This window comes from Oncorhynchus nerka, linkage group LG17, assembly GCF_034236695.1.
Source record: "Oncorhynchus nerka isolate Pitt River linkage group LG17, Oner_Uvic_2.0, whole genome shotgun sequence".
NCBI classification, from domain to species: Eukaryota; Metazoa; Chordata; class Actinopteri; order Salmoniformes; family Salmonidae; genus Oncorhynchus; species Oncorhynchus nerka.
This window is the reverse complement of record NC_088412.1, coordinates 42,368,654-42,388,364: the sequence shown is the minus strand read 5'-3', so window position 1 is coordinate 42,388,364 and position 19,711 is coordinate 42,368,654. Positions and strand designations below refer to the sequence as shown.

The 19,711-nt window shown below is 41.5% G+C and overlaps 1 protein-coding gene across 3 annotated transcripts in view; it reads right to left on the bottom strand.

Moving 5' to 3' along the window:
* Positions 1 to 19,668, bottom strand: part of LOC115145278 (rho guanine nucleotide exchange factor 18-like) — a 70,243-nt gene extending 50,575 nt beyond the window's left edge. The window contains exons 1-3 of one of the 3 annotated variants that reach the window (XM_029686718.2): positions 19,505 to 19,548; positions 1,438 to 1,483; positions 382 to 463 (exon numbers count right to left, since the gene is read on the bottom strand). In XM_029686718.2, coding sequence (XP_029542578.1) covers positions 382 to 439 — 58 coding nt within the window. In that variant the 5' untranslated portion in view covers positions 440 to 463; positions 1,438 to 1,483; positions 19,505 to 19,548. Of the gene's footprint in view, positions 1 to 381; positions 464 to 1,437; positions 1,484 to 19,504 lie in introns of all 3 variants that reach the window. The other 2 variants (XM_029686717.2, XM_029686719.2) reach the window with 2 other exon arrangements.
* Positions 19,669 to 19,711: the final 43 nt, after the last annotated feature.

The window sequence follows — 19,711 nt, the reverse complement described above, 5'->3', positions numbered from 1 at the left end:
AAGTATTTTTTTATTTGTCAAACGACAGCCAAAGCATCGATCATCATTTCACCAGAATAAGACCCTCGATATTTATTGGAAAGGAGTATCAAGCTCATTACTTTGCACTTTCGCCAACCTGTGAAGTTCATGATAACATGTTTCATCTCTAGCCTAATAAACTGCATGCTTTCCCCGAGTCGTAGTGCGAGGACCACATAACATAGTTTGGTTCGATAATGAATTTTAAAGACAAAAAGATCCCACCTTGTCTGGCGTATTTTGTTTTGTCAACATTTGGCAAGTTTACAGACAAATTAGCTGTTTCCATCAGGCCTGTCGTGACATGTACTTTACTCGCACAATAAGGTTGGATGGAAACCTGGTTTGTGTCCCAATTACCTTGACCATCTTCCTCTCTCTGCCTCCTTCCGGGGTTTAAGAAGGTTGGTGCGGGCATTGAAGAAAACACCGGAGCCTTCCACTGCACAGAGAGAATATTTATAAAAGTTCTAATATGATCTAGACCTATTAATAAATGTTACCTTTATTTTACCAGAGATTTTTTTTCAACAATAATTGACACCGGTAACTTGCCTATGTAGTCTGAACGTTTAACCTAATGACTCTAGAACCAATACAATTTCATCAGAATTCCTTCTGGGGTTTAATGATTTACTGTTTTAAGGTTTTCTTCCGACAAGGATTCAAGAACTCCCACTTTTGTAATCTCGAATATGAAGGAAAACTTGAAGCTTTATTAACTTTTACTTAAGGGAAAAAAGCCCCTGCCTGGCTGCCTGTCATTAGCAGTCATCATAACAACCTTGGCACTCCACTAATCCACCTCCCACTGGAGCCTGGATGAGGAGCTGCAGGACACCTTTAATTTGACTCTCAGGGACCAGTAACATCCTTATCCACTCCTTCTTTACTCCATCTATTTTCCTTCTTCCTTGTCAATCTCCTCTCTTCCTTCTTACCCTATTTTCCTCCTTGTTGTTGTCACCCCTGATTCCTCCTTGATCACATACTACCCTGTCCCTTTCCTCCTCTCCCTGGCATCCATAGACAAAAACAGAGATCGGCTCGACTGACCAATCACAGGGCAGCATGGTGGAGGTAAGCAAACAGAGGCTAACTGTCTGCATCCCAACCAGTATAAGACATGTCCTGGAGACCACACATTTGCCATGTCGAGGAGAAGAGATAACGGGGAGATGGGGAAGAGGGTATAGGGGGCTGAAGGCTTTGATGTCCCATTTAGATCACACTTGACAGGCTATATAAGGACTGAAGTAAAGATAGAGACAGCGGAGGGTATGGAATAAGACCATGAGATAGAGATCATGTTGATGGGTTTCTCTGTCTATTAAAGATGGAAAATCTACATTATGTGTGTTGTCATTCCAGTGTTTCACCAGTGAAGGTCAAAGTGTGTGTGTCAGTTTTGCTCACCTAGGTTAGGAGAGGTGGTTGCAGAGGTCCAATGCAGATAATCTTTCTATCAGGAGAAAAACATGGGATTATCTAACAGTGGACAAAACTGTCCAGGATAAATTGGAGAGAGAGAGAGAACATTTTTACTGATTGCAAAGCACATGACATTGGCCAAATCAGTTCAATAATTGTCTCTAGTCTAGACACATTGTTTTATTGGTTAGAAGTGCTCTGTGACTCTATAGAGTGAGCATGCATGCGGGAAGAGATCATTAGAACACATACCGTGGGGAATAGCACAAGGACGCTGTCATTGGCGCCCATTCAAATAACCTGGTATAAGAAAGTGGATATTTGTCTAGTCGGTCATAATTTATGTGTTCTAACAAGCCCACAATGTGGTTACTAAAATCTGGATTTTATAGATTTGTCTGTTTTTGCTGCATAATATTTAGAAGTGGTCCTTTTTCGGGTTTAGATTTTGTTAACCTCTAACTCCCATTCGGATAATATGGTAGCATAGCTAGCCAGAAATTGGTGTTGGAAGTTAAGTGTAATGCAGTTGATTGGTGAAGATGACATGAACATCTATTGGGGATAACATCCATAAGCATTATACTCCATTTTTTTTTATCCCAACATAGTGTAAAATACCCTGACTTCACCGTTCGCTTTGAGTGCACTTCGCGTTGCAAAATACATTTAGAAATCTATGTTATTCAATTATTGCACCCACACTGCTCACGCGCGTCTGTGTTGCCAAGAGCTAAAATAGAAGTCCTTTCTATTTCTGACGCAGATCGCGCTGCAAGTCCTGCCTCTCCCATCTCCTCATCGGTTTATAGAAGCAGCTACCCACGTGCCATCTCTTCATTGGTTATACCCATGTGGGTGATTGAAAGACAAACTGTATTGCCTGTTGTCGTGGTAATACTATGAAAGTTTAAATGCCAATCACAATATAAGTACAAAGATGAAAAAGCCTGGAAGGAGAGATGACTAGAAATTATTCAGTTGACCGACCGTTTTATGTGTGGATTAATTGTCGGAGTAGAGGACCTTGTGCATTTCAGGTAAAATAACAACCTACTGTTTATATCACAGGACAAATTAGCTAGAAACAGCAAGCTAGCTAAATAGGACAAATTAAGTAACATAATAAAAAATCCATATCAAAAGCTATAAATTTAAGCATGGGCTAAGTCTCAATCCACCACATCCGCCTATGTTGGCCTTCGCATCTGCAGTGGAAGGTGGTCGAGGTACAGCAGTGTTTGTCAGACCATGAGACGTCCCGAAAATCGGTCTTCTCACGAGAACATCTTAGCGTCTGAATGGTTTGGCCTATACAGTTGTGACCTCCATTTGGCTCTACGACCCCCACAAGTGTCATGGAACTCGTCTGAAGGTAACCCACACAGATTTATTTTTTTATTTTTTTATTTCACCTTTATTTAACCAGGTCGGCAAGTTGAGAACAAGTTCTTATTTACAATTGCGACCTGGCCAAGATAAAGCTAAGCAGTTGGACACATACAACAGCAGAGTTACACATGGAGTAAAACAAACCTACAGTCAATAATAAAGTAGAAAAATAAGTCTATATACGATGTGTGCAAATGAGGTGAGATAAGTGAGGTAAAGGCCATGGTGGCGAAGTAAATACAATATAGCAAGTAAAACACTGGAATGGTAGATTTGCAGTGGAGGAATGTGCAAAGTAGAAATAAAAATAATGAGGTGCAAAGGAGCCAAATAAATACAGTAGGGGTAGAGGTAGTTGTTTGGGCTAAATTATAGATGGGCTATGTACAGGTGCAGTAATCTGTGAGCTGCTCTGACAGCTGGTGCTTAAAGCTAGTGAGGGAGATAAGCGTTTCCAGTTTCAGAGATTTTTGTCGTTCGTTCCAGTCATTGGCAGCAGAGAACTGGAAGGAGAGGCGGCCAAAGGAAGAATTGGTTCTGGGGATGACCAGAGAGATATACCTGCTGGAGCGTGTGCTACAGGTGGGTGCTGCTATGGTGACCAGCGAGCTGAGATAAGGGGGGACTTTACATAGCAGGGTCTTGTAGATGACCTGGAGCCAGTGGGTTTGGCGACGAGTATGAAGCGAGGGCCAGCCAACGAGAACGTATAGGTCGCAGTGGTGGGTAGTATATGGGGCTTTGGTGATGAAACGGATGGCACTGTGATAGACTGCATCCAATTTATTGAGTAGGGTATTGGAGGCTATTTTGTAAATGACATCGCCGAAGTCGAGGATTGGTAGGATGGTCAGTTTTACGAGGGTATGTTTGGGTGAAGGATGCTTTGTTGCGAAATAGGAAGCCAATTCTAGATTTAACTTTGGATTGGAGATGTTTGATGTGAGTCTGGAAGGAGAGTTTACAGTCTAACTAGACACCTAAGTATTTGTAGTTGTCCACATATTCTAAGTCAGAACCGTCCAGAGTAGTGATGCTGGACAGGCAGGCAGGTGCAGGCAGCGATCGTTTGAAGAGCATGCATTTAGTTTTACTTGTATTTAAGAGCAGTTGGAGGCCACGGAAGGAGAGTTGTATGGCATTGAAGCTCGTCTGGAGGGTTGTAAACACAGTGTCCAAAGAAGGGCCAGAAGTATACAGAATGGTGTCGTCTGCGTAGAGGTGGATCAGAGACTCACCAGCAGCAATAGCGACATCATTGATGTATACAGAGAAGAGAGTCGGCCCAAGAATTGAACCCTGTGGCACCCCCATAGAGACTGCCAGAGGCCCGGACAACAGGCCCTCCGATTTGACACACTGAACTTTATCAGAGAAGTAGTTGGTGAACCAGGCGAGGCAATCATTTGAGAAACCAAGGCTATCGAGTCTGCCGATGAGGATGTGGTGATTGACAGAGTCGAAAGCCTTGGCCAGGTCGATTAACATGGAATGTAAGTACTGTACGGAGGTAGTTTTGTGCTAACAAAAATCAGGGGTTAAATATGTGTCCTGAGCTTTCTTATATCTCCTAGATATACGACAGACACTTAAAACCTTGTTCCTTGTGATTCATTTTTTTACTGTCTTATTTGCCATTTATGAATGTATTAGTCAATGTGTTTCTATGGGCGATAGTAGTAAAGGCCAAATTCTAGATTTGATCAAATAATGTTCCATTTTTAAAATATATATATATATATATATATATATATATACCTAAAGGGTTCTTAAATTCTTATATCTAAAGGGTTCCTAAATTCAAAATCAAATAGCTAATTGATACATGGTATGTCCAGCTTAAAACAATTCCATATGTTAGCTTAGTAGAACCCACAACCGCTTAGACTGAGGTTTTTAATGTAAAGTGAAATAACTTGAATTACTATGTAGTTACAATGTAACAACATTTTTGCACAATATAGGCTAACCAGGAGAAATTAGGAGACATGAGAATATTAACACTAAAGAAATAGACTAAGGTCCACAATGCATAATTTCTTTCATAGGCTTTCCTCAGCTGTAGCCTAAATTCTCTCAACTCGTCACCTTAGTATTGTTTGCTCAATTTCACTTCTTGTGGCCTAAAATATTTGTAATTTAAAATAAATCTGTGAGCCTCCCGAGTGGCGCAGCGGTCTAAGGCACTGCGTCGCTGTGCTAGAGGCGTCACTACAGACCCAGGCTGTGTCACAGCCGGCCGCGAACAGGAGACCCATGAGGCGATACACAATTGGCCCAGCGTAGTGCGGGTTAGGCCAGACGGTGATGTCCTTGTCCCATCGCGCTCTAGCGACTCCTATGGCGTGCCGGGCACGCTGACTTCGGTAGCTAGTTGTGTGTTTCCTCCCATACATTAGTGCAGTTGGCTTCCGGGTTAAGCAACCAGTGTGTCAAGAAGCAGTGCGGCTTGGAAGGGCCGTGTTTCGGAGGACGCATGGCTCTTGACCTTCGCCTCTTCCGAGTCTGTACAGTTGCAGCGATGGGACAAGACTGTAACTATGAAAAAGGGGTAAAAAGTTTTTTTTATTTTTTAAATATATATATATATTAAATATATATATATACACATCAGTTTAGAACTATTCCATTTTAAAATCTGCAACTTTAAAACATTTAAAACTTTATTAGAGTAGTTTGAAAAATACTCTTCATAACATTCATTTGTTTGAATATTTTTATGATATTTCAGTTAGTGGGATTACACTTTTGGTTGTTTGGTTCGCAATGACAAGAAATAATTTCAGTCTTATAATGCTTTGCTCAGGTTAGATTTTTATATGTTACTTTTGTTTCTTTGATATCTTATTATTATTATAGCTCCCATGTTTTTGGGTCATTAAAATACAACTTCAAACTTAGAGATATCTAACGTTATTCACTGTTTGATCATGATAAAGCGCGGCAGGAGAAATCTAGCATCTGTCGCACTGTAAGAATGGCTTAATAGGCCAATACTAATATCAAATGTAGAGATAATAGAAAATCTGGGCTTCTATAACAATAAGACACCGGAGTGTCCGCTATAAAAAAAAAGACTACGGCTATTGGCCCAGATCATCCGACATTCAAGAGAAAAATTTATTTATGATTGGATATTTTGCGCTGCTTTGGTGAGACTAGCGCAGTCTCCATTGTTCTCTTGCTTTGTGTAAATATAACATGTTTGTTTAAATAGGTTATAGAAAATTGGAATACATGTATAGGCATTTTACTCAGAATGCCAACCATGCAATGCCCTGCCTTCTCCAATTCTTATCAGAGTAATTGTTTGATAGTGATCTTTTACTTGTCCATTCGGAAAATGAAATCTACATTGTTTGTCAGACTATATTTATTTATCTTTACTTTTTTTTGTTGACGAGCCTTACTCTCTTGCCCTGATTAGATATAACCATTTTAGTTAGATTTACATTACAATTACAATATAACAATATTTAACAACCAACTCTGTTATTACAATGTTGTTACAAAGGATATACATGTATTTACAATGTACTTACCTACAAACAAGTAATTTAATGTAAGTGAAATAACTATTGACTATGGGGGCCTCCCGAGTGGCGCAGCGGTCTAAGTTTACTACAGATCCTGGTTCGATACTGGGCTGTGTCGCAGCCGGCCGCGACCGGAAGACCCATGAGGCGACACACAATTGGCCCAGCGTCGTCTTGGTTTGGACAGGGTTTGGCCGGCCGGGATGTCCATGTTCCATCATGCATCTGACACGGTCACCAGGTGTACTCCTGACACATTGGTGCGGGCTTCCGGGTTAAGCGTGCATGTCAAAATCAGTTTGCCTCTCCCAGTCCTCTGCAGCATGGGATAACTACCAATTGGATATGAATTGGGGAAAAGAATTTGAAAAGAAAATAAATAAAACATACAAACACAGGGTAGCAAAGCCAGCTAACATTCCTGCATAAATTAATTTGCGAGCTAGCTACCTAGCAAGCAGCTAGCTAAGCCCTGGAACAATGTCAATATGTTTTCCAACTCGGTCTTTAAACGTCACAAAATTGTAACGTTAACAGAACTGCAGGAAAGCAGTGCTTGGCAGGCACGGGCAAAGGATGTGGTCTACTGGTGTTCTAGCTAGCTAGTGGTGTAGCCCCCACTGCTCGTCTGTGTACCGGAGTCCTAGTTTAAAAATGTCACGTAAACTCACTCTCTTTTATACATCGCCTTGGTCTGTACAATTTACCTTATTTTAGCGCCCCAAAAACATAATAGTTACAGATCAACTGTAATGTCAATACCATTGTAAAGCACACTTTCTCCCTTTTGCAACAAATAAATTACATGACCTAAACGCTGCCCGTTTCTGCATGATTCAAGCAGGCAATGAGCCCCGTCGGGTCTTTTTAAAAATGGTGGGTGGAGAAACTAATGCGTGATAGTAAGAAGGAGAGATGTGTGGGAAAATTGCTTTTTTTTAAACTTTTATTTATCGGTTCTAAAATGTAAATCTATAAAGAGTTTATATAATGTGTGATTACATACCTATTTGGAGATTTGTGTCGAATTTGAATCGGGTTTTCAGGAAGTAAACAGAAGTTTTTTTGAGAGTCGTGATCGCTTGCAGTGACGACGCAAAATATGACTAGGTGTCCCCCCTTACCCTCGTCACTGTCCATTTCTTGTTTTTAAACGATGAGAGAAGTGCTACACCTGGTGGAGAGAAGTGCTACATCAGGTGGAGAGAGATTGTAAGAGGCCATTTATCTACTTCCCCAGAGTCAGATGAACTCGTGGATACCATTTCTATGTCTCTGCATGCAGTTTGAAGGAAGGTAGCCTGGCAGGTAGGTGCGTTGGGCCAGTAACCAAAATATTACTGGCCCACTGCTAGATCGAATCCTGAGCTGACAAGGTAAAAATCTGTCATTCTGCTCCTGAGCAAGGTAGTTAACCCACTGTTCCCCAGGCGCCGAAGACGTGGATGTCGATTAAGGCAGCCCCCCGCACCTCTCTGATTCAGAGGGTTGGGTTAAATGCGGAAGACACATTTCAGTTGAATGTATTCAGTAGTACAACTGACTAGGTTTGCCCCTTTCCTGGGTAAGTACATTGTAAATACATGTTTATTCTTTGTAATAACAGAGTTGGTTGTTAAAGGTTGTTTTATTGTAAGTACAATGCAACTAAAAGGGTTATACCTAATACTCTGTCTCCTAACTTCTTGTTAGCCTATTTCTGCAAAATTGTTGTTACATTGTAAGTCCATAGTAAGTTATTTTACTTTACATTAATTTGACTTATGTTGCTTGCTCCTAAGCCTGTACATTACAGTTACAAGCAATGTAACTGATTGAAGTTCACTCAACTTTCGAGAGCAGTAATCACAGCAGTAAATCACTAGTCAATCACCAAACATTTCTGTAAAAAACCCAAGGAATTATGCCTTGTGTTCCTTTTTTTTTTTTTTTTTGTCTCGGGCAGTTGATAGTAGGTGCACCCAATTCAGCTGCCTTGCGCGCCGGGTAGGCGAGAACTGTTGCCATTTTTGAACCATTTAATTTGCCTGAATGTACAACATCTGCCTACAGGCGGGCCCAGAGAGCAAATCAAGTACACCTCGGATGGCTCAGATTACGGTGTCTGCAGTAATGTTGCAGGCATAAAAGAAAGCTACAGCAAAATTGGTACCATGAGATTTACAAATGTTTAAAACCATGGCTAGAGAGAGACTGTCAACAAATACAGCAAAGAGCATGTTTAAGTTCTTACTCAGCACTGTCAACACTTTGTTTTCAACACTTTTGTAAGCCGTAAAATTCTTGCATTTTTACTATTTCCACTCAGCGCTACAACAAGCAGTGCAGCAGTAATGAATGAGTAGGAAAGTGTATTTTATAAGCTTGCTTTGTTTGTTGTTATTATTAGCGGCTTGGGTCCTTTTTAATATAGAGGAATATTTCACTTTCTCTCTTCATAGGTTTAACAACATGAATTTGTGGATGAGGCAGAAGTAATGCGGTGCGACTCAAGTTTCCAAAATCAACCGGAAAACGGTGTTCCTTTTTGGTCAATGTCAGTGGAGGAAAGGGAAAGAGTAGGGATGGTGAGAGGCGGACCCCCAGTCTGCTGCTCCCTCCGCTGAGACTGACCATCAGATGCAGGCACCATCAGCCCCAAAAAATAAGATAAAAAGCTAATTATTTAAATGTATGCACAGTCAGCTGTGACTCACAAATGTTGAAAAATATATATTTTTAAATGGCTCGAACAACAATGCATTGGCAGGGCAATTCAAGCAAAGCCAATACGCAGTGATAATGTATTGGGCCTATAGCTTACTACAGTACTGTTTTTAATTGGTTAATGTTGCATAGGCTTGCATTTTTCTATGAGCGGTAGATCTCGGCTTGCATTTGGACTCAGACAGTGATCTTGACCCAGAATGTGTAGAGTTTTTCCTGTTAACACAATCAACGTTTCCTTTTACTGTGGCAATTGTGAACACAATATTAGCCACTTTCAATGCAACATACCGAAACAAAAACGAACTATTCGATTTTGTTTTAGGCATCGAAGTAGGATTCTATTACATCTGTGCCATTTACTTTGAACTGGACTGTGTTTACAGCATGAGCGGTCATACGTAGATGCGTTTGTTTTGAGATCAACAAGAGAGCTGCATGTAGCCACAGGCACATTTTGTTCATATCCTTTGCTTGTTAGTGAGTTCTTAGCCCAGTTATAGATCATGTGTAGTCAGCAATAGAGGAGTGATTGCTTCCTACAAGGGCACAAAATGTGTACATTTCAAGGCATCTTTGAAAGCCGAGTCAGGTAAAGAGTTTTTTTGTTTGTCTTAAAGGGGCAGTGTTTTTTGAGACAGGCTTGAATAAGCTAAGTAGACAATAGGAAGAGGGTAGCATAATTGTCTGATTCTCTGCAATAAATGGTATGTGAATAATAATGCTTTTTTATTTTGTATAATGTTTTTTTTGCATCAAACAACGCAACAACATTTTCAGCCACCTCCTTGTCTGAAGGAGATAATGTCAAGCCCTGTATGTTTTTTTTCTTCAAAAGTCTCATGGAATGTAGGCCTACATTGAACACCACACACTGACTGCTACTGTAGGCTGAATGATCAAACTATTTCCATGTTAAAATTACATGGGATGGATTTTTTCCATTGTTTTCTTATGGTAGGCCACTCTGGTAGGCCTACATTATGATTAAATAGCCACAGTTGCCTACATGGCCACTGTTAAAACTAACTTAAAGCTGTACAGCCTCAGTGTTCACAGTAAATGCGCGCTGGAAGTTGCACAGAATTTTCACAACGTTCAAGTTTGCACTTGGCAGACCTGCAATTTGCTCAGTGCCAATTTTTGGGGTAGGGAACATTGGTTACAGGTGTATCCTTTGTAACAACATTTTAGTTCCATAACATTTGATTCAATATACACCCTTTGGGCCGGGTTATAACGTGTAAATAAACTACTGAAAACAACCTGTAGTTAATAGCAAGGTGTGCCTTGTTACAATTGTTGTTACCAAGTCCTAGCCTATTTACATAATTAGATTGAGATCAATCCTGGGATTACCTGTGGATTTGACGGTAGTGGTACCATGCAGTTACATGTAACAAGGTCACAATTTGTTTGCCGTTATTAATGTGGTAATTCACAGGTGACTTTCAAACATAATTAAGTTATAGTGGAACAAGAAAATTTAATAACATTAATAATTAAACATGTGGAATAAACTTCAGAAAATGGATGTATAATTACCGTCCTTATTCCAAATGTTTAATAACTGATACTACTAAACACTATTACCATGTAATTACACAGTAACGCCTGTTACTACAGTTATTACTGTATAGTTACATAGTAATAGGGGAAACTTAATGTAAAGTGTTACCAAACAATCTAAAAATAGAGTTGAACATCTACTGGACAGCACTGGAGTAACACTGAAGTAACCTATGGGCAGTCTTGGGGACAAAAGACACCATGCCGACCAGTGGTTAAAAGCAGAGGGTGGCCGTCCTATATATCTTCTTATGGCTGGTGGCAGTATTGAGTAGCTTGGATGAATAAAGTGCCCAGAGTAAACTGCCTGCTACTCAGGCCCAGTTGCTAATATATGCATATTATAGATTTGGATAGAAAACACTCTGAAGTTTCTAAAACTGTTTGAATGATGTCTGTGAGGATAACATAACTCATATGACAGGCAAAAACCTGAGAAAAAAATCCAACCAGGAAGTGGGAAATCTGAGGTTTGTAGTTTTTCAAGTCATTTCCTATCGAATAAACAGTGTCTATGGGGTCATATTGCACTTCCTAAGGCTTCCACTAGATGTCAACATTCTTTAGAACCTTGTTTGAGGCTTCTACTGTGAAGGAGGGGGGAATGAGAGCTGCATGAGTCAGGGCTCTGCCAGAGTGGCATGAGCTGATCACGCGCGCTCACGTGAGAGCAACCTGCATTCCATCGCATTTCTACAGACAAAGGAATTCTCTGGTTAGAACATTATTGTTTGACATGTTTCTACAAACTGTAATATAACTTTTCATCTGAAATTTTGCCTGGACTTGCCCGCGCCTCGTGAGTTTGGATTGTGTACTAAACGAGCAAACAAAAAGGAGGTTTTTGGACATAAATTATGGACTTTATCGAACAAATCAAACATTTATTGTGGAACTGGGATTCCTGGGAGTGCATTCTGATGAAGATAAGTGAATATTTATAATGATATTTCTGACTTCTGTTGACTCCACAACATGGCGGATATCTGTATGGCTTGTTTTGTTGTCTGAGCACTGTACTCATATTATTGCATGGTGTGCTCTTTCAGTAAAGCTTTTTTGAAATCTGACACAGCGGTTGCATTAAGGAGAAGTGTATCCAAAGTTCCATGCATAACACTTGTATTTTCATCAACATTTATGATGAGTATTTCTGTAAATTGATGTGGCTCTCTGCAAAATCACTGGATGTTTTGGAAGCAAAACATTACTGAACGTAACGCACCAATGTAAACTTGGATATAAATATGAACATTATCGAACAAAACATACATGTATTGTGTAACATGAAGTCCTATGAGTGTCATCTGATGAAGATCATCAAAGGTTAGTGATTAATTTTATCTATATTTCTGCTTTTTGTGACTCCTCTCTTTGGCTGGAAAAATGGCTGTGCTCTTCTGTGACTAGGTGCAGACCTAACATAATCGTTTGGTGTACTTTCGTTGTTTGAAATCGGGCACTGTGGTGGGATTAACAACAAGTTTATCATTAAAATTGTGTAAAATACTTGTATGTTTGAGGAATTTTAATTATGAGATTTCTGTTATTTTGAATTTGGCGCCCTTTCACTGGCTGTTGTCATATCGATATCTAAGCCATAAGAAGATATCATACTGAAAGTGCCCTCTGGGCACAGTGGAAAGCGTGCTTCCAGAACGGAACCTTGGCCCCCTGATTAAGACAGGTAACCAAACCAACCATGTTAATCTTGGCATTCTCTTCACTTAAAAGTTCCTTTATAAAGCTAGCAAGCCCACCTAAACATGTAGGCTGGAAATCAAATTAACAACTAAGGCTGGGCTCCTGATCTATCGTTTTTAAATAACCTTTCATTATGGCGAACCCCATGGGTTTAGACCAAATGCAAGTTTTCACATTTTGGAGCCTAGGCTTATGGATAGGGAAAAAAACAAGACTCTTCACCTGATGTCGATCTATGCAGCCGAGTGGAGAGGAAGGCTGGTGGTGAATAAACAAGATTAATAAAGAGAGTGATTAGAGAAGAGAGAGGCCTAGATAGATAGAGGTAAACAACCAAGCTTAATGCAGCCATTAGTGAGGCACAGGCTTTGCACCCTGTGGGAGCTCTCAACACTAGTGAGCTCTTCCTGTACATTAGACTAGGTAGCAAATGTGCGTGTGTGTCACGCCCTATATATTAAGCAGCACGCAGCACACACCAAATGGTTGTTGTTTGCGTTATTCTTCAGGTTAGTGGGCGTGCTCACAGAAAAACCCTAGTTATGTTCATGTTGACATGCTGCAAACACCTGGGGTGCATTCGGCATGCTATGTAGACCGAACATGCCTCTGACATTTAGAATAAGGAATCACGTCAGGTTTATTTCAGCCATTTCTATCTACAACGCTCAACATCGTTTGGCTACTGAACTTGGCCCAGTCATGCTCAAGCGCACAGGTTTTACATGACTACATGACCTGACCAGGAAAACTCTGGGCCCTACTCATGCTGCAGTTTCATTCATGTTCACATCACATATGCTGCGATTTGACTATAACACAAGTGTATACACCCTTATGTTATACTAGGGCAATTGTGTTTCCATAGCTAGGTATTTTATGAAGACTTCCATTAAATCACTGGAGCCGAGCGCCCTGCCATCCAGGACGTCTATACCAGGCGGTGTCAGAGGAAGGCCCTAACAGCCACCCAAGTCATAGACTGTTCTCTCTGCTACCGCACAGCAAGTGGTACCGTCCTTATTATAAAACGCCACATGGAACCATTTCAATGAGTTACAGTTCATATCAGGAAATCAGTCAATTAAAATAAATTCATTGGGCCCTAATCTATAGATTTCACATGATTGGGTAGGTGTGCAGTCAGGATGGGCCTGGGGGGCATAGGCCCACCCACTTGGGAGCCAGGCCCAGCCAATCAGAATTTGTTTTGTTTTTCCCCCCAGAAAAGGGTTTTATTACAGACAGAAATACTCCTTAGTTTCATCAGCTGTCTGGGTGGATGTCTCTGACGATCCCGCAGGTGAAGAAGCTGGATGTGGATTTCCTGGGCTGGCGTGGTGATCTGCGATTGTGAGGCTGGTTGGACGTTCTGCCATAATTCTCCAAAACGACATTGGAGGCGGCGTATGGTAGAGAAATTAACATTCAATTAATTGGCTCTGGTGGACATTCCTGCAGTCAGCATGTCAATGGCACACTCCTTCAAAACTTGAGACATCTATAGAATTGTGTTTTGTGACAAAACTGCACAATTTAGAGTGGCCTTCTATTGCCCCCAGCACAAGGTGCACCTGTGTAATGAGCATGCTGTTTAATCAGCTTATTGATATGACACACTTGACAGGTGGATGAATTATCTTACAACGGAGAAATGCTCACTAAAAGGGATGTAAACAAATCACTGCACAACATATTTAAGAAATGTGCTTTTTGTCATTATGGAAAATCTCTGGGATCTTTTATTTCAGCTCATGAAACATAAAACCAACACTTTACATTTTGCATTGATATTTTGGTTCAGTGTCATTTACATTGAGGCATGTTTTACCTAGCTCCAAAGTAACCTAGACAAAATTATTTTATGAAGACTTCCATATGCCATTCAAACCAGTAGCCCATTTCCATCATGTTCTATTGGTTTTCAAATCAACCGTCTTTCAGGTTGTTGCTGAGTGAGTAAGTGAGTGGGGTGGGTGTGTGTGAGTGTGTGTGTGTGTTGAGAGAGCACCACAAGTATTGGCTGAGTCACATGAGCGAGAGGAGCGAGAGCAGCACTCGTGCACATCTTGACAACTTTTTTCCAGTTGTAGGTAGGCTATTTAGATTGACATTATGGAGACACCTGTGTCCAACCCTTTTCTCGGATTTGGTTTAAACTAAACTAAACTGCATTCAAATGTTGACTTTGCCTGAAGAAAACGGCATCAAGTGCTTTATGCATGCTCACTTCTTGGGTCTCGGGGCTGCCCGAGTAGAAATTTGAAAGGGAACTCTGTGGTTCTTTTAAATGGGGAAAAGTCCTTAAAGAAGCTGACATTAGGCCAGATGTGGAGATAGACACATTTGCCACTGCTAACCACCAGGTATCCCATTAATGTATATGCCATTGTAGGCTGCCATTTGATACAATAAATAGTTTGAAATGACAATTTCACTGGAGTCATTGCAAATCAATTTGTGCCACTTGTGTAGCCTACCTGAAGCGGACAAACCAATTGAATAGCCTTTTACTTCAGTTTATTGTTGTAGCCTTGTGTTTTAATGCAATTATTAATGGAAAATGTTTTCTTAATTTAATTGGAAATGATCAAGCAGCTAGAGCAGTCAATGCATTTGATTGACGGTAACAGTAGTCAGATTAGGCTACAAGGTAAAACTAATTCTAAAAAATAAACACTTGTTGACAAGCGCATTCAATTCAAATACATTACCAGTCCAAAGTTTGGACACACCTACTCATTCAAAGGTTTTTCTTTATAATTTTACTATTTTCTTCATTGTATAATAATAGTCAAGACATCACAACTATGAAATAACATATGGAGTCATGTAGTAACTAAAAGTGTTAGACAAATCAAAATATATTTTAGATTCTTCAAAGTAGCCACCCTTTGCCTTGATGACAGCTTTGCACACTCTTCACATTCTCTCAACCAGCTTCACCTGGAATGCTTTTCCAACAGTCTTGAAGGAGTTCCCACATATGCCGAGCACTTGTTGGCTGCTTTTCCTTCACTCTGCGGTCCAACTCATCCCAAACAATCTCAATTGGGTTGAGGATGGACGACTGTGGAGGCCAGGTCATCTGATGCAGCAGTTGATCACTCCTTGGTCACATAGCCCTTACACAGCCTGGAGGTGTGTTTGGTCATTGTCCTGTTGAAAAACAAATGATAGTCCCACTATGAGCAAACCAGATGGGATGGTGTATCGCTGCAGGAAGCTGTGGAAGCCGTGCTGGTTAAGTGTGCCTTGAATCTGTTAAGCAGAGCGACACAGGGGAACCCAAGAGCAGACTCCGATGAGGAAACGGGGATGAATGAACCAAAATAATTATCGTTACTGTCACGAGCGTTGTTGAAAGAATCGGACCACAATGCAGCGTGGTTTGGGTTCATCATCTTTATTACGTGAACTGGCAAAAAACAATAAAAAGAACCAAACGAACGTGAAGCTATGCAGTGCTCAAGGCAGCTATACACAAACAAGATCCCACAACCAACAGGTTGGAAAAGGCTGCCGAAGTATGATCCCCAATCAGAGACAACGATAGACAGCTGCCTCTGATTGGGAACCATGCCAGGCCAACCTATAAATAAAGAAACTAGAATGCCCACCCTAGTCACACCCCGACCTAACCCCAAAATAGCAGCTGGTAGGGATCTGCTCTGACTCCAGCACACCTGTCTCCAACCACACAGAGAGGGAGAGGGAGAGAGAGAGAGAGTAACTGCAGGTAAAGAAGACACCAGATGAACACCAGAGGGCGTAGCAGGAGCAGATGTGACAGAATCATTGACAGTATCACCAGCAAAGCACCTTCACGCCCCCTACTCCATGCTTCACGGTGGGAACCACACGTGCAGAGATCATCTGTTCACCTACTCTGCTACTCACAAAGACACAGCAGTTGGAACCAAAAATCTCACATTTGGACTGACCAAAGAACTGATTTCCACCGGTCTAATGTCTATTGCAAGTATTTCTTGGCCCAAGCAAGTCTCTTCTTATTGGTGTCCTTTAGTAGCAGGTTCTTTCCAGAAAATCAACCATGAAGGCCTGATTCCCACAGTCTCCTCTGAACAGTTGATGTTGAGATGTGTCTGTTACTTGAACTCTGTGAAGCATTTATTTGGGCTGCAAGTTCTGATGCTGGAACTCCAATGAACTTATCCTCCGCAGCAGATCAAATCAAATTTATCAACTTATGGAGGTCTGGATTTGGAGTCACACTCAAAATTAAAGTGGAAAACCACACTACAGGCTGATCCAACTTTGATGTAATGTCCTTAAAACAAGTCAAAATGAGGCTCAGTAGTGTGTGTGGCTTCCACGTGCCTGTATGACCTCCCTACAACGCCTGGGCATGCTCCTGATGAGGTGGCAGATGGTCTCCTGAGGGATCTCCTCCCAGACCTGGACTAAAGCATCCGCCAACTCCTGGACAGTCTGTGGTGCAACGTGGCGTTGGTGGATGGAGCGAGACATGATGTCCCAAATGTGCTCAATTGGATTCAGGTCTGGGGAATGGGTGGGCCAGTCCATAGCATCTATGCCTTCCTCTTGCAGGAACTGCTGACACACTCCAGCCACATGAGGTCTAGCATTGTCTTGCATTAGGAGGAACCCAGGGCCAACCGCACCAGCATATGGTCTCACAAGGGGTCTGAGGATCTCATCTCGGTACCTAATGGCAGTCAGGCTACCTCTGGCGAGCACATGGAGGGCTGTGCGGCCCCCCAAAGAAATGCCACCCCACACCATGACTGACCCACCGCCAAACCGGTCATGCTGGAGGATGTTGCAGGCAGCAGAACGTTCTCCACGGCATCTCCAGACTGTCACATGTGCTCAGTGTGAACCTGCTTTCATCTGTGAAGAGCACAGGGCGCCAGTGGCGAATTTGCCAATCTTGGTGTTCTCTGGCAATGCCAAACGTCCTGCACGGTGTTGGGCTGTAAGCACAACCCCCACCTGTGGACGTCGGGCCCTCATACCACCCTCATTGAGTCTGTTTCTGACCGTTAGAGCAGACACATGCACATTTGTGGCCTGCTGAGGGAAATTTTGCAGGGCTCTGGCAGTGCTCCTCCTTGCACAAAGGCGGAGGTAGCGGTCCTGCTGCTGGGTTATTGCCCTCCTCCACGTCTCCTGATGTACTGGCCTGTCTCCTGGTAACGCCTCCATGCTCTGGACACTACGCTGACAGACACAGCAAACCTTCTTGCCACAGCTCGCATTGATGTGCCATCCTGGATGAGCTGCACTACCTGAACCACTTGTGTGGGTTGTAGACTCAGTCTCATGCTACCACTAGAGTGAAAGCACCGCCAGCATTCAAAAGCAACCAAAACATCAGCCAGGAAGCATAGGAACTGAGAAGTGGTCTGTGGTCCTAAACTGCAGAACCACTCCTTTATTGGGGGTGTCTTGCTAATTGCCTATAATTTCCACCTGTTGTCTATTCCATTTGCACAACAGCATGTGAAATTTATTGTCAATCAGTGTTGCTTCCTAAGTGGACAGTTTGATTTCACAGAAGTGTGATTGACTTAGAGTTACATTGTGTTGTTTAAGTGTTCCCTTTATTTTTTTGAGCAGTATATATATATATATATATATATTTTACTGCTGCTTTTTAATTACTTGTTACTATTATCTCTTGTTCTTATACACACTTTTAACCCTGCACTGTTGGTTAGGGGCTCGTACGTAAGTAAGCATTTCACTCTAAGGTCTCTACACCTGTTGAATTCAGCGCATGTGACTAATACATTTGATTTGATCAGTCATGATGCATCATATGCAGAGGCCAAATAACTACAGTGCAGACTGATGGAGCTTACATGGATGTACCTGTGTGGTGTCAAAGGACACTTTGATAATTAATAAAGTTGACTTCATAGCTTTTATTGGTAAGGTTATCAATATGACTCGGGTTGTGGAAAGCAGAAATGTCAGGTTGAAGGTTATTGTGGAGATGGAAAAATAGTTATTGGGGGTAACAGATGTTACTATTGAAGTAGTTGCTGAACAATCTAATTCTATGCAATCCTAAAGGCGGAGTGTTTCAGCATGATATAGGGCGCCTTCGTAAATTCACTCTGGATGCTCTGCTTAGAAATGCGAGCGCTCTGGTTCGAGCATCCAGAGCTTGATAAGGACGAATTTACGAACGATGAAAGGTTCCCAAATAAAGATGGCTGAAAACAGAGAAGGTGTGACTGCTCTCTTTTAGTTAGTAAACAATGTAGTTTCATCTATTTTGTAGACTGGCTGACAGCGACAGTGTTGAAGACAATGTAAGATCAACACATTGGTCTTGCAACTTAACTTGCATTTGGCGTGACCGTCTGTCACTAACCTTGTTTAGCTACAGTAACATCAAGCTAACTAACTAGCCAGCTAGCTAACGTTAGCAAGTGCAATCAGCTGATTGTCAGCTGGAATGGCAATAGCTAGAGTAGTATAACGGAACTTACTTAGCTATTCACATATCAGGCTATTCTAGACAGATACAGTAACTAGCTTGCTACAGCAGTCTTTCATGTTTTTTTAAAGAATATGACACTGCCAACATTGACATGGAAATCCGGAATATGTTTAACACCCAATCCGCAATTTACACACACACGGATTCTAGACTATGCTGAAAAGTGTACCTGTGCGATTGATGACTTCAAAATGCACATCAGACTGAGAAGGAGCACCTTCCAAACCCTCTGCGATAACCAACCAGACATAACCAACCAGGCAGTCGGTCGGCCATCCATTGTAGCAGACTAACAGCTCATGATTGTTCTGTGGTTACTAGGAAATCAGGGGTCATTCAGGTGAATATTGTTGTGCCATTATAAACCAATCATGATCATGGATGTGATCAGGTACAGAACTTGACACAATTATGTCCAAATCTACAGTACCACACAACGTCATAACGAGCCAACTCCATCACAGCTAGCTACCGTAGTCCATACACGTGCACAGATCAACAACATACAATTATAGGCCTAGCTACTTCAAACACTGTAATAAGTTGTCATAATGTTCAGACAACGGGTAATCAGGGCCACAAGACTGTTACTCACGCATTTCAAAATATATAATCAAATGAACGGAAAGCCATCTGCAATAAAACTTACCAGAAATCCATCCTGCAAAATGGTCAATCGGTTTTGTTTACATGATATTGACATGACCTTTCAACTGTCACAACGCGCTGTATTAATAGGCACATGGTAGCGCTGACGCATTTATTTGCTTTTGCGTTTTATTTCCATGGTAGTATAGAATTTGGCAGATCATGATTGGTAGTACATTCCAGCACAGTAGGTGGCGGCATGCACTTT